Below are 15,929 nucleotides of genomic sequence, written 5' to 3' on the forward strand. Positions count from 1 at the left end.
GGAGTATAACTTATAGTCTTCCCTTCAACACTTGCTGGTGACAAAGACAGGCTGTTGGAGTAGGGTAGGTTTGGTCTGACCTGGTTTGGTATTTCTTCGTGAAGGAATCCTTTATTCCTGCTCTCTGTGGGTTTTTCTAGACAGGCCAGAAATTCCCTGTCCTTTCTGCTTTTTCTGCTCTTTGTCTGCTAGAATAGCTCAGGTATATTTCTCTGTTAGCTGCTTCAGTCCCTGCAGTCATACACAGAGCAAGGACCAATTTCCCGTACCTTCTTACTAAACTGAACGGTTATTCTACCAGAACACGGTCCCAAACACATCAACTCTCCTGACCACTGCCAGGCCCTTACAGCGTGGTCCAGCTGCCTTTCCTTCAGGTTTCCAGCACGCTCGAGGTAGGCCTAAGGGCCCTATTTGAATGCAGTTCAAGATACATAGTTCTGCCTCATTTCCAGCCTCACAGCTTCATTCTCTAACCTGTTGTCCCTTGTCTCCTGTTCCTGTACCCTACAGCACTGCAGCCCTGCTTGCATATGCTTCTTGCTTCCCCTTGATTGCTTTTTGCACTTCCTCCCTTTGCCCATACTGGCTTGCTTTTGCAGGCAGTGTATTTATTGCTAGCTGGCAAACGCAAGTGCTTGGACATACATTCAATTATCTTTCAACAATTTCCATTTACTCTGGTTTTGCTTTTTTCCCTTTCAGTCTCACTGAACACTGCCTGTATTTTCTCAGAGCTTGTTCAACTGCAATACAGTCTGCTTCTGTTCTCCCTACTTTTCTTTTTTTTTCTTTCTTTTTTTCTTTCCACATTTTCCATGTTTTTCATTAAGCTCCCTTACTAAACTCTGGTGACCATTTCTCTACTGCTGCCCTTTCTGTACATTTGCACGAAGGGTCCAAGTTTAACCTCAGTGTGTTAAATGCTCCCTTCACCTGGAAGGAAATCAATGGTACAGGCAGATTGGGGTTTTATCTACTCCCCCACACCAAAATGTCTTTCTTTTTGATGTACAGTAATCTCCTCCTCCCTTGTGGTTTCACTCTTATCTGTTTTTCCATTAAAACTTGACTTATGCTTTACTTTTACGCCAATGGAGTGCACTGTGGAGATGATAAGGGTCACTTCTGCTTACTGTTCAGGTGAAGGTGTGTTTTTGATCTTCAGATCAGTTCTCAGGTATGTAATCTTCCCTGAGACCTTGCCTACGCTCAGAGTTGCTGCTTTCCACTGCTTGTTCTCCCTTCCCTCTGGCTGGTAAAACATGACTGTATTTGGACCAACTCTTTCATAACATCTCTTACGTTTTTGGAAGAGAGACATTTTGATTTGATATCCACAAAGAGATGGGATATTGCAAGAAAGGAAAGTGATTTGATTGTCCATCTCTGAAATCATCCAGACTGGGTGACTGTGGAAGAGTTGCTTTGGTCAAAATCTTGAGGAGCAGGGAAATATCTGTAGCACAGAGGTACTCAAGCTATTTTTAAACAAGCTGGCTTGTTTTAGGCACAGGAGAAACAGCATGAGGTGAGCTGTGCAGAGACACATGATGCTGTAGTTTGAGTGCTTCTAACAACAGTTCAAGTAGCACTGTAATATGCCATGGTTACTTTTGTGACTGCAGCATAGAGATACCAGTCTGTCACACAGCAAAGGACTCCTCACCTCCGGTGGGGCTCTCTGTACTGGTATCCCTTGACTTAATCAAATTCTGGTCATCTGGGTGAGAACCTGTGGAGATATCCAAAAGATGGGATTCATGCAATTTATGAAAGAAGATGGAAGAGGGTGATCTACCACTACGTGAACACAAGTCACTTGTCTGAGCTGTCATTCTCCACAACTCCATTAGCAACATTAGCTAGTAATGGGAGCTATCATGATGGTATCTCCTTTAAATACTCTTCTTCCACCCACCCACACCAACAGTTTGTAGCTCCTGGTGAGTACAGCCATGAGACAGAGGCCTTTAGCCTTTCTCCTGTAACTGCTTGGGTATCGCTTACTTATCGGGCATGGAGCTAATTGAAGGGTAGTTAATGCCATCAAGCATTGGGATGTATTTATATTTTTAACTACATGTAAGTGATTATCAACATTATAAATAATTACAGTCTGCCTCCCAGCCCCTCTGCTCCATTCCACCCTGCTAATTGCAATGCTTAGATCTCAATGAGCTCATTATGTTTTGTCGATATTCAGCTCTTTGGCTTGCTCACTTAGTAGGGACCGGGGGGACGCAAATGGGAGCTAAAGATTGAAAATGCCAAGCTCCTAGGGATTTGAGTTAGCGATCATCACTGCTTCATCTCTATGCACAATTTATTCAGCACTCCACCTTCCCTAATAAATTATAGATTCCTCACAGGGAAGCTTTGCCAAGGGATGGGCAATTGCCTTACTCACGGGGGAGCCCATTCTGTGTGGTATTGAGCATCTTTGACATCTGGTCGTTGCAGGATTGGATCCCTCCTGCCCTTCCCCTCCGCCCGTCTCTTCCACCCCTTTTGGGAAGCATTAACCTTTTCAATGTGATGTATGCGAAAGGGCGACAGTCAGCAGTGGCAGTTCCTAATGGATTCTGTTTGTTTGGTTGTTTGTTTGTCTGAACTCCCTGCAATGCTGTCCAGACCTCTTGGAAAAGCAAGCCAGAGTGCAACCAATATTTTGATTAGCAGCAAAAGGCAGAGAGGCTTTTAAAGAAGAACAGTGTTTGAATTCAGAAGTAAGGAGCAGATGAATGTGGGCAGGGGACTTGGGATTCAGTCCAGCTGAAAACAGTAGCACATAGTGCCTTTAAGGAGGGGCTGCATTTTCAATCGCAGGCCATAGTGGTGAGTGGTGAGATGGTTATGGTGGTCTTTTGGGGCTTGTGGGCTACAAAGGGGTGAATTTGTGCCCCTTGCTCTTCTTCCTGTCAGTGCAAAAGGAGCAGAGACTTGTCATACCTGCCTTGCCAAGGACTGAGAAAAACCCCAGTGGAGAGTGCTACTATATGACAAGATCTGAACCTAAGGAATTGAGTTGCAGGGGCAACCCTTTGCCCACCTCTCTGTCCTCAAACAGGATCGGTTCCACTTTCCCTTCTCCTGATAGCTGTTTTCCTAATTCTGTCTTAAGATGGGGATGCCGCAGCCTCCCCAGGAGATATTTTTCTAGTGCTTCACTAGTCTTATTGCTGGAAAGCTTCCCCCAAAATCTAATTTCAATCTGTTTTATTGTAAATTAAGGCCACTGTTTCTTGTCCCATCACCAGCAGATGCAGAAAAGTTTATCCTGTTCTACAGCAGCCTTTACTTATTTGTACATTCTCTCTCTTCACTATTCTGTGGTCCAAAGTCCACAAATCTTTTCAGTTTTTCCTCCCCGGGCTTTCTGGACTTCTGATCATCCTTTCCAAAGCCCTTAAAGTCCCCAGACAACGAAGCTGAAATTAAACCAACTTCAGGAGTGTCAGAGTCTAATGCAGCTTTGTGACTCCACAGCCAAACGCTGCTTCTCGCAAGAGCCTGGGACGCAGCTGGGAGCTCGGCCATCCAGCTTTGCAGTGACCAGAGATGGCTGCTCAGTGAAGAGAGTCAGTCAATCTCAGCCCTCTGCACCAGGGTCGACAGCTGCAGCAAACATCCTTTGGCACCCGCGGGTGAATATCCCCCGGTGAGTCAATGTGAACACCAGTGTCAGAAGTGGATCTGAGAAGGAGGAGCTCTCTCCAGGTCATGCAGAGGTTGGTGCTGCTGTGTCACCTGAGCTGTGAATCAGTAAGAATTCTCCAGGACGATACTGGAATTTGAGAATAGAGGCACACAGGGCTCCTGGAATTATTTATTGTTAGTAATATGGAGATAGAGATAGGCAACACAAGCAGACAGCGAGACTCTGCCAACAGCAAAATAGGATGTGGCCTCAAAATATGAAAGTTTAATAGGAAAAAAAGTCATATAATAGAATTGGGTTTACAAAAAAAAAAACCCAAACAAAACAAAACAGCCTCCTATACCTGTTATCTTTATCCACTGAGACTGTTACTCAGTCCAGCCTCTCATTTTGTTGCATAGGCGCTGTGCCAGGGTAAGGAGCAGTGCAGCAGACAGGCTTCACCACTATACGGAGGGTTTGAAGGGGAAGTGATTTTTATAGCTGTAAGTGACACTCTGGAAAATGAAGAGATGCAAAGTTGCTGTTTAGGTCTCTCATAAACTCCAGAGGTTGTTGGTTAAATTATGGTCACAAGCATGTTGTTATGAAAGCCCTTTTCACCAGGGAAAGCAGTGACTCTAAAGCTGGGCCACCAGTTAATGCTGAATCCCCTCGCAAGCACTTGCTTTGAGATGCCCCTTTTATAAATCAAGGGCCACTCCTACATTCACTGTACAGTGGTATACTTCCAGCCACTTCAACAAAGTTGGCTGTTGTTTCAATGAGAGGAGTTGGTGGATCTGAAGTTTGGCAATGGTGTATTCCCACCCCATCAGAGAAGGGAGGGGAAGAGACAGGCAGTGGAGAAGGGGAGAGCTGCAGACCTTTCCAACATCTTTATCCGGACACAGACCCGCTGCTGCCAGCAGTCCTTCCCCAGGGGACATGATGTATGAAAACAAGCCAGCTTGGGTGAGTAGCTTTTTTAGCAAGGGCTTTGTGACAGCAGTCAGAAGAGTGTTATTCGTGGCAGGGACTATATATAACTAATATTTGTGTGTGTGTAGATTAAATACATATATGTGTAGTGCCTTATCACTGCATTCCAGCTTGAATTTCAAACACAAAGGAAAAATCAAAGGTTTTAGAAAAAGCTAAATTTATCTGGGAATGGGAATTATAATAGCAAAGAGGCAATTAATTGGGGGAGGGGGGGGCTGTGGAGATTATACTAATATTTTACTCCTTCCCTACAAAGACAAAAATAGCATTAGTTTCTTTACCTACTGGTAACCGCTCTAATTCTCTTCTTCCCATTCACCAACACCACTCTGGAGTGACCACCTACAGATGAGGTGTGTCCAGCTGATGTGAAGAGAGCTTTGGCCCAGCTCATATGTGTCCCTGCTTTGGGGAGGAAACCCCCCTACAGCAGCTGGCCTGAGCTTAAGTGTGGCATTGACCCTTGAGTCTGAGTCAGCAATGTAGGCAGAAATTAGGTCTTGGCATTCATGAGCTGATGACCCTTCTTTCTCGTTTTACTTCATTTAACTCTGGTTGTCCTCTCATCCTTTAGTGCCACTCAATCCCAAGCAAAGCACCCAAAGACACCTTCATCATTGATTCATCCCTTGAGCTGTACCCACTCTGCCACCCCAGCCCAGCCTGGTCCTTGCAGAGAGGGCAGGTGCCCTGTCTCTGGTTTGGCCAGGCATAGTTCCCATTGCAAAATCAATCCCCAGGTCTTTTTTGTGCTCTGACAGCCCTGGAAATGCACCACTCCCAGCAGAGCCTTCTGCTGTCTGCAGCCTACACCACAGTGCCTTATTCTGAATCAATACTTGCAGATACTGGAGATAACTCAGGGAGAGAAATACATTAACGTAGCCGAAGAAACAAAGATAATATTTTTCTTCCTTTTTTTTTTCTTTCCTCCCTTCTCCCCCAGAATGAAATTTTCTTTTCTTCTCCCCCCCACCCTCATCTCTATGATCTGCACCTGGCAGGGCTCCAGACTCTTGAATTATTTCCCACTTTTCAATAAAGCCTTAAATCTTTTTTAAAAACTGCTTGTTTTAATTGAAAAATTTCAATCAATCAATTTGCCCCTTCTCTACCCTCTCGCCTTCCTCCCCTCCCCCAAACAGACCCATTTGCAGTAAATAATCTGTAGCCAGACTTTCTGCTCTAAAGAAATAAATAATTCTGAATTTGCTGAATCCCGCCTGATCTCCCAGCTTTAAATCACCGCACTTTGTACTGAGCTCAGCCAAAATGTTGAACACACTGAAGCATGACTATTACTTGGAGACTGCAAGTGTTTTCAAAGGTACAGCCTCTGAGGCTGTGGTCCTTTTTCCTCCCAGGACAGTCTGAGAGAGGAGCTAAGCCAATTCCTGAGGATAAGTTGTCTCTTCCCTGCATTTTGCACACTACTGCAATGTTGCCTTGTCTTGAATGGACTTATCAAAGACTGACTGAAGGCAGGAGAAATCCAGTGGGTCTTTGAGCAAGTCCTTAAGAAGAGGCATCTTGACTGAAACCATCTAATAGCCACTGGACCGAGTCCTTTTTCAGGTGGGTGATCTAAGGCAGGTTCCAGGACGTCCTCTGCATCTGCTCAGACACTGGAGAGCAAGTGCCCATGCTCCCAAGTGCAAATAGTCGCACTTGGACACAGAAGAGCCTGGGGTATCCCAACCAGGGAAGGGAGGTCCCCCAAAATCATTGTGAGCCTTGCAATCACTGTCAGCTCTCTGCAATTCTTTTTATCTTTCCTCTGTTCAAAAACTTTAAAACCAGTTATATGCAGGTTTATGTCACAAGGGAATGCAATCCTCATATTTCTTAATTCCTCATATTTCTTATTTAATCATATTTCTTAATTTCCTCTTTTTAGGCTTGCTCTTGTCAAAGCTATTGACTATGCCCTGTCTGAAAACGCAAGCTGCAGCTGAAGAGGGAAAATGCAGCATCCAACAGACTACTGATGCCTAGTTATGATTTATACAACTCATGAGCTCCAACAATTTAGAGATGAAAAATGGTTTATCCACACTTTGGTGTGTTGAAACACTCTTTCTACCATTTATCTTGCAACTGATTTTGTTTGGGTGGTGGTGAATGTTATGCACAAAGCCGTGAGTGGAATGTCTAATGGGAACCGTCAGACATGGAACAGTGGGTGTCATCATGCTTCTGGGCTGAGATGTGAGGGACCAAGAGGATCCTCCAAAAGTTCAGCTCATGATTTTCCAGTGTCTTTTGGGGGTTTTAATTAGAATTGGAAATGATTGTACTGTTCTTGCATTTCCAACCAAACTGAAAACAAAAACAGATAGGATTTAAGTTTTCATGCTGTTTTTCCCTTGTGCATTCGAGAACATTCATCAGGGATAGGAGAAGATTGTGAATGCTGGATTTTCACTTGGAAATTGCTTCCCCTCTCCTCATCCCTTTTCAGTATATCAGAAAGAATCAGCTCTGTAATTTTCATTGACTGTGTAAAGAGCTGAGGTCAGCTAATCCGCAAGGGCTCCTTCCCAGATTTGGCAAGTGACCAGAATTAAACAATACAAAAGATCGGAAACATTAAAATCGCAAGGAGAGGCTCATCCTGGTGTTTTCCCGATACTCTAACTAAAGATCCCTCAGACATTAATGTGAGACCAGTAAATGCAGGCACAAATTCATTTTGGGGCAATTTGATAGAAGCTGTTATAATCAGGTTTTAAGTATATAATTTTTAAAGTACAAAAACATATAGAGCAATGCTGATGCAATATTTTCATGAATTAAAATAGACTAGTACTGAAATTCACCCTTTCTGGGTTTTTCTTTTTCAGCTGTGAGCTTGACTCTGACCTCTGTCCCTTAGATAACCTCATCAGGAGTCAGAGCCGCCAAGATATTAAATAAACCATTTTCTTTTGTCGTTTTATAGTTTAGGCCAGATTACCATTTACAGGAGGGCCCATTTCTATCTCCCACTGGTGTAGAGGGACGGTAAGATGGATAAAATGTAACTTACACAGAGCAATGTGAAGATGGCATTAGGATAATGGAGCAGCAGTCAGAGGTGTCCCTGCAAAATCATGCTCACAGTGCTGGTAAATGGCATGTGGATTCAGAGGTAAAAATGGGCAGTGGCCCTGTTGTGTTTCCAGTGTTACTTTGGCGGTGTCTGAGACATCTCGCTCCTCTCTGTTTCTGTGCTTGCTCTGGACAGCCCGATTTTCCTTTCCCTGTCTGCGTGTCTCAAATCCCATGTTGAATTAAGTGCTCCCTTTCCATGGCCACATGTGGTAGCAGCTGTGCAGTTCAGTATTGCATGGAGGTTTTCATCAGTAGCAAAATGTGTTCAGTTGGGTGGCTCCTTCGCTCGTGCTGCTGTGTTGCAGAGGGGGAGTTGGGGTACACAGGCACTCCTCCACGCTCCCCTCTGCTCCCCTTGAGTCTCTGCCGCCCTTCAGTGGCAGCACCCCGGCAGGGTCGGGAGTGCTTGGCTCTATCCTGGCACTGGCTCCCGTGCAGCACTTCCACCTTCTTGCCTTTTTCTCCCTCTACCTCGAGATCTCTCCGTTCCCCATGTCCAGGTGTTAGCTGGGATCTGCCTGTTTCGGTTTAGTTCATGAGAAGGGCAGAAGCGATAGCTGATATTGAAATGAGTTCAAAGGAAATACAGCATGGTCCTTGCAGCACAGTCCCTCTGGCAGAGATAAAACAGTGCTCTCCAAGATACCTATTCTCTAACCTCCTCTTTCAGAGGAGGAGGGAAAATTACAGGCCTCTGATTACTCAGGGAGAAGAGCGCACAACTTCCATCTTCGTAATTTCTTCCACCACAATCAAGCATTTCAGGAAAAGGGCCTGAAAGCCTGAAACAGTCAGTCAGGCATCTTTCCGCCTGGTTCCTTCCCTGATAACACACAAGAGGAATAAAAATGAAGACTTGTCATTGCTATTACGTTTCATTTCCAAAAACATCTGTCCCACCAGGAATCAGGAACTGAAGCTGTTGGGAATGGAAATACTCTCCTAGGGGAAAGTCCCTTTGCTATTTCCAGGCTGGCTGTGTTCAGGGCATTCATAGATTTTAAGGCGGGATGGTCCGGTTGCATTTCTCTAGCTTGACCTGCCAAGTACCGTAAGAGGGTGTCACACCAGTAATTCCCACATCCAGCTCTTACACTGGAGCTACGAAAAGCACCGTTCTCATTGGAAGCGGCAGACTCTCCCCAGAAAGCACGCTCGTGTGCACCTCACAGCCCTGCAAAACCAACAGCCTGAAGCTTTAGGGCTTGCCTGGCTAGGTCCGGCTCTCTCGAAAGTCAGTAGTGAGGACAGGCTGAGTCCCACACTCCCTTTTAGAAGCTTCCTCCTTTGATAATGATTTTGAAATATGTAACTAGATATACTAGACACTGTGAACCTTGTTCCCTGCAGCGACAGTCTCAGGGAAGGATGCATCATCAGTGCCCAGACTTGCACCATGTTAAATACTGGTGAAAAGCCATAGAATAGCCCCTCTCCCCCTCACCCCCCCACCCCGCCACCAAGTCTCTATATTGCCCCAATTACACTTTGCTTGAAGTGGGCCCCCCAATTAGATGTGATATGGGCAGCATCTCTTATTTATTAGAGAATAATGTCAGCCCTGTGAAACAAAACAAGTAAGTAACTGGTGAAAACAGCTCTGCTAAAACAGAGGACTAGTTCTGATCAGGCCGGGCGTGATATAACACAGTGGTTTAAAGCCGTGTAATGCCATTTTCCATTAGAGCTCTTGTTTGAGTCAGGAAGGGGTTTGATTCATTGATGGAAGCTGTTATAAATAGAGGAGAAAGCCTCATCCATATTTCTCTTGAGATTGTACGAAGCTGACAGTATGCTAGCTGACCACAGTCATCTGGGACTCTCCCACACAAAATAACCCTTTTTTCATAAATAACAGGATTGTTGTTGTGGTGGACTGAGATTTGCTGCAGAATTCAGTTTTGTTGAACAAAGAGCTTCTTCTGGTTTTTAATTTGAGCTATTAAAAAGATTCATCTTTCTCTTTGTGTCTCATTTTCCTTCCCCTCTTTTCTCCCTTCCCTATTTTTTTTTCTTCCCTTCTGTCTGTCTTTAGGATAACTTAAAGCTGTTTGTCTGAAACAAAAGACTTGCACGGGTCTGGTCAGCGGTGCCTCTGGATTGAACGGTCACAATTTCAAATCCTGTTTAGGACTAAACTTGGACGAATTCCATAAGCTAATAACCCAGCGCAGTGTTTCAAATTGATGGAGGTGCTGTCCTCTAGATGAGACATAAAAACAGAGATCCAATCTGCTTGGCAGAGACCCCACAGGACTTATCACAGATGAGTGGGGGCTGCTAACTGTTTTGCCCTTGTCAAATCCTTACCATCACCATGGCTTCTCTTCCCGTTCCAAAGCAATGACACTGCACCTTATGAAAATGAGATGGTGAACTTCAAGGAGCCATCCTTTTTCTAATTATTTAAAGCAGTTTGCAGTGTCTGGCAAAAGGGGGAAAGAGAGATAATCCACTCACTTGAAAGTGGAATGACCCTGAATTTCAAAAAGCAAAACAAAAGTGAGCAAATGGTGCCACCATGCTCTGCAGCAGTGACATTATTAAATGATCAGTGAGCTATTGAAACAGCAACATTTAGTACCTCCCCTAATGACTTGTACTGCTAACTGGTTTCCAAATTGAGATTTTTATTGCCTCCATGCATGGACAGAACAAGGCTGTGCCCGTGCTTCTAGAGGCTCCAGCTTAAGCAGACTGTTCACAATAAGATCGATGAATCTTCTTAGTTGAAAACTAGTAATGGTTTATGAGATTCCCCACTCCGCTGTCCTCTCTTCTTACCAGGGCTGGAAGCTTTGGGGTGTGAGGCATGGTAGGGATCATAAATCCGGGGGATTTTGCAGAGAGCCCGGCATGATTCTTGAACTTCCTAACATCTGTGAAATTTGGCAGAGTTGTGCATAAACAGACTGTCCTGAAATCTCCCCAAAACCGCTGATGCCATTCAAAGAGTGAATGCCGTGAGAACAGCGTTTGCAGGAGGGGCCTTGGGCACACTGGTTTCCACTTCCAGGTAGAAATATGGAGCATGGAGGAATGAGCCTATGGAGGAGGAAGGGAGAGGAAAGGGAACTGCAGACGCTAGTGAAGGCGAAGATTCACTCAGATGTTTCCACTGTGACTCTCCCAAATGGATTTCTACCGTCTCATACGAGCTGAGCTCCCGTCATGGGAATAGCTGGGAAATGGCCTTCCACCAAGTGCAGTTCAAGCTAGGTAGGGAGTTCCTGTGGGCAAAAGCACAGCATGTGTGATTGCAGAAAGGAAGCTGCTTAAAAAACAAGCAAACAAACAAACAAACCACCCAGCAAAAGTGGGTTCTGGTTGTAGTTGCAGTTATTTATGTGCTCATGATAGGCCAAAGTGGAGTCTGGGTCTTCTGTGCACCTGAAATAAATTCAAATGTTATTGCTTTGATTTGTTTTTCTCCACCAGTTCTGCACATGTGTGCTGCCTGCTCTTGTTGAGTGAGTCAGGCCATTTCTCGCCCAGGCTAGGCAGTCAAAGGGAAAGGCTGTTACTGCTGTTTCTGGTTTTATGTATCAGGTGCCTGATTTCCATGACAGAAACTGCTCATCCTTTGTGGAGGTGGCAGGCAGAGCAGAGAGGGTAGGACGGCCTGAGAGACTAGTATTAGAACATGCACATTTTTCATCCCATGCTGGTTCGAGTCTCTTTCCATCAATGCTGACTGCAGGTTCTTCCCATTTTGTGACTTTTCAGTGGCTGCATGTGGCACAGATTTGCATTTCCAGTTTCTTCACAGTGTCCGTCTACCTGTGTGTCCATGCTCCGCAAAATGCCTTTACCTTTCCTGGTAATCTTAGCAAACAGGAGGTCTGTGTGGGCTGCAAAACATGTTAAGAACTGTAGAAAAATGGGGTGAAGTGGCCTTAGAGGCCCTTCTATTACTTCCTTTTCTGAACTTCATGCAGGACCAGTTAGACCTAAACCATTCATGTCTGCTGTGGGTTTAACCTGTTCTTGAAGACCTCTGGTCTGGAGATTTCCAGATGTGCTAAGGCAGGTTATTCCAGTGGTTAACTGTCCTTACCTTTAGAAAGCTGTTCCTAAGACCCAAGTTCATCAGTAGAAGTGGATTCCTCCAGGTCAGGGTTAAGGCAGAGTTGCAAGGCACCACTGGAGCTCATGTAGGAGCTCATGTAGCCACTTCCTTGGCTGCACCCACTCTCATCTAAGGACTTCCTCCCCCAGGACAGCAGGTCAGGTGTTTCCCACCGTGCAAACACAAGCAATGCAGAGAGACAAAGAAAAGGGCAGCAGGGCCATTTCTGGCAGAGAAGCCTGCTGAGATTGGCACTGACAAAATGTCCTAGAGACTTTACTGAGTCCAATTACCACTTTATGTCTTTAAAGTGCCGAGTAAATGAAAGAAGCTACAAGATCAAGCTATGTTAGTCTTCTCAATCCCTTAAATGTTTGACAGCCCTCTCCCCTTCTTTCTCGCTTTCTCAGACTACTTTGAACTCTTAACCTTTGCCGCTGCTTTGAGTTCACATCTGCAGAAACCAAACTACCCCCAGCCATCCCCAAATTCCAGTAACAATCACAAAACACTTTCAAAGCAACGCTGTCCTCCCTCAAATTGATAAACTTTAAGCTGTGTCCAACTTTCTGAACTTTCATGCACGTACAGTTAGTCTCGTCCGTCAATGCTGGCAGGCTGCAGGGGAGCTTGCTGGGTATTGCAGCAGCCGTGAAACAGCCGGTGCTGTTTCACACAACCAACTGTCCCTGTCCATGCAGACAACAGCCGTGAACACCAGCTGTTCAGGCTGTGCTGTACTGTTGGGCAGAAGAATATAGATGCCCGCAGCACGTACGGTATTAGGATCGCAATGAGCATATCAGCATAGACTCTGAAACAGAAGGGATAGATCCATGTAACCATCCCCAGGCACAGCAGTGGGAACTGGAAAAGTGGGACCAGATCACTGGCGAGAAAAGCAGTGTCAGGAGTCATCCTCAGCCACTAGAACTGGGCTTGACTGCAGTGCTAGCAGAGCTGGTGGCTGGCTTGTTGCAAAACTAGAGCTAAAGACTGAGCCACATCAGTTTGACCTCCCCTTTAAATAAATAAATAAATGATAAAGAGAGATCTCACAGTGATGCCTGAACCTGATGTCTCATGCTCACTTGTTTTGATGTGTCTAATGTAAGTGGGCGGGTAATAAAAGCTTCATTTAGAAGCTAGCGTCTTCACAGGCGCTGCTGGAAGCCCCTGGGACACTGCACTTCTGGAATTTTCCTCTAATGGAAACATCAGCAGATAACTATTGATAAAGCATAACACGCATGCATGCACAGAAAACAACCTAGCAACGGTTTATTTTCCTGGACTGCTGGGTGTCGGATGCAGAGGTGTATTCAGATTCCCCAGGTTATGTACCTGTCTCAGCTACTGCATCAGCGCTCCTGAAACAGTCATTACGATGACCGTTTGGGGCAGTGCCCTGGAGAAATATGTGGTTATTGTAGCATGGGTAGGCATCAGTTCAAAACAGGCAAATAAAGGAGTCCTCAGCCCCCATAATACAGCTGTGGATAATGGCATCGACTACATTTCTTCCAGCTGGACATCACCTTGTAGATGATAAGGAGGCACTGCTCTTTAACAGGCAGACCTAGTGCTGACATTTCACACAAGCAGGAGATTCACTCCATGGATGTGTTGTCTAGGATGTTATTTTTCAATGCATTCACAGGTTACTCAGCTTCTTTTTAGGCAACTGAGTCTTCAGAAAGGTCTGGTTCCTGTGCCTGCGGGGTCTCTGTGGCAGCTCTGATGTGCAGCACCTGCCTAGTGTTGGGCTCAGGGTTAGCTGAAGGAGGAATCGTGGCTAGTGAGAAGAACCCCCAGAGTTACTGCTGACCTCCTTAAGGTAATCTACTGTCCTTCCAGTTCAGTGCTAAAATCACCATTTCAGGTCCTGAATACCACACAATTAAAGAACACTGTATTCTCCCAGGACAGTGTGGGGTCAGTGCTAAAGGTTTGGAGGGCTACAGCTTTAATCCCAACCTTGAGTTTGTACTCTGGTCCATGGCTGGTTCATACCATGCCATTGTTGACCTCGTTTCCTGGATACAAGCACAGAAATACTGCCTGTATCCAAGCATTTTTAGGTAATTATTTTGCCTGAACATGGAAATTGGAAGGCCCCTTTTGTCTAGTGTATTACTTCATGACCACCACAGCGATCTGCAACCAGGCATGGGGGGAAAGCGAGATTGTTTCCTCCTGTCTCTGGTTTTATGCAGCATCTGCCTGTGTAAACAAGAAGCAAACAAGATGATCCCCACTTTATCTGCTTGCGTAAGTCTTTTTGCCTGAAGCCTGAGCACTGTGGGATGGTTAATGTAAAACTTGCTCATGCATCAAACAGCAGTAATTTACCTTTAGACTCTGCTTTTTTATTATTATTAATTACTTCCAAAAAATGCTCCTTAATTAAAAACTCACAGATATGAAGCTTGGAAGAAATGTGGCTAGGACATTCTTGGATTACTACAGGCTGAACTCTTTGGTGGAGAGACCGCTAGCACCTACTCCTAAAACTCGGTAGGTCAGAAAGCAATTTCTCTTGCTTTAGCAGGGCTGCTTTTTTAATACTTTTCATGACTAAACTTCAGTGCTACTGCATTATGGCTTTATAATAAGCGTGCTAGTCTAACTGTGCTTATTTTATTGAAATTCCATTCGGAAATAAAGCATTTATGATCAGGAAAGATACCTGGTTTATGTCTGAAAAAATATTCAGAGGATTTTGGAGATATTGATATCTTTCCTGAATTCTGTCTGCTGTACACCAATCTCTCACCAGTATCTTTAATGGGCTTACCCTTCATTTATCTCCTGAGAGTAAGAGGAGAATCAGACCCACTTTATTTTGAAAAGTTTTAATTCTGGAAGTGAAAACTTTTTCAGTGCTTCAGGAAATTACTGGCAAGCCTGTGCTAAAGGCAGGGTTCTCCATCTCCCCTTGGACCTGCCGCAGTGCTGGCAGCCAGATGGCAGGTTCCTTCTGCCAGTCCAACTGGGACCCTTTACCTGGGGATCCTCTCTCGCCGTAAATCCTTACTCCAGCTTTACAACCAGTTCAGTGGATGTTTGTCCAAAAGGAAGTCTTTTTGGACATGAAGTAAGGCACTGGTGAGCAATGCACAGAGGTGTGAACAGAGGGTTTGAAATGCCCAAGCTTGAATCCCTGCAGTGCTGCTGGCCCTCTCTCAGGTGTTGGCCAGCTGGTGTCCTCTCAGTGTCTCTTAGCTTGTGACGAGCAGGGGAGATACCACTGAACCGAACTGTTTGTTGAGAACCATCATTCCTTGAAGAGGCAAAGCTGTGTAACAACGTGAGGAGGGGAGCAGAGCAGGAACCAGAGCTCCCGTTTGATGGGAAACACCATATTCAGAATTTGCCTCTCTTCTGAGAAAACAGCAATAATGCCTCCAAACTCAAAATTTCCAGTTAAATGCATTTGGGCCAATTGGAATGTTTTATTTGGGTTTCAACTCTTAATAGGACAACCAAATATAATTTATATTTTGCAGTGGAAAAGCCAATTCCAAATTGGCAAGGGAAGCAGCTGAGCCTTGAAATTCACTCCCTTCTTCTCCCCACTTTTCTCCCCTCTTAAAAAAGTACCTGTGGGAACAGTTGCTTGTTTGCAAAGGAGCACTTTTCTACTGAAGATTTTCTAGTGATGTGTAAGATGGATGTTACAAATATCAGCCCAGACCATAGAGCAATTGCTGGAGCTCCTTCTGCAGCCTTTAAAAATCCTCTCAGTGCAGCCATTCTGGCAGTTCCTTATATATGTGGTCAGAGCCAGCCTGACTGCGTTAGGTGTTTAAATGCCCTGCTTTGAGTCCATCTCCCTCTCTCTGTTCGTGATCTTGACACAACAGTTTAGGCTGACTCAAGGAGGATTGTCAGCACTGCAGTTCTGAATGCTCTTATCTGCAGAGACCTGCAGGGTTAGCAGAGAAAAGCATCCAGCATCTTCCTCTCCTCCGGAAATTGAATGTATCATTTCTCTCAGACTCCCAGGGGCCACAGCCTCCAAGGCTAAAAACCCACAACTATTACTGAACCTAATTACCACCTGACAGCAAAGTGCTTTTCCGTAGCATCATTCAGTTACCTCATCAAAAGGAATGTTTG

The 15,929-nt window shown here is 45.0% G+C and overlaps 1 protein-coding gene across 1 annotated transcript in view; it reads left to right on the forward strand.

Moving 5' to 3' along the window:
- The window catches only part of AGBL4 (AGBL carboxypeptidase 4), a 988,954-nt gene that overhangs the window by 947,085 nt on the left and 25,940 nt on the right, over nucleotides 1-15,929 (forward strand). Inside the window, exon 12 of the mRNA XM_072867873.1 lies at nucleotides 14,228-14,324. Coding sequence (XP_072723974.1) covers nucleotides 14,228-14,324 — 97 coding nt within the window. The remainder of the gene's footprint in view (nucleotides 1-14,227; nucleotides 14,325-15,929) is intronic.

The sequence above is a fragment of the Ciconia boyciana genome, chromosome 7, assembly GCF_034638445.1.
Source record: "Ciconia boyciana chromosome 7, ASM3463844v1, whole genome shotgun sequence".
NCBI classification, from domain to species: Eukaryota; Metazoa; Chordata; class Aves; order Ciconiiformes; family Ciconiidae; genus Ciconia; species Ciconia boyciana.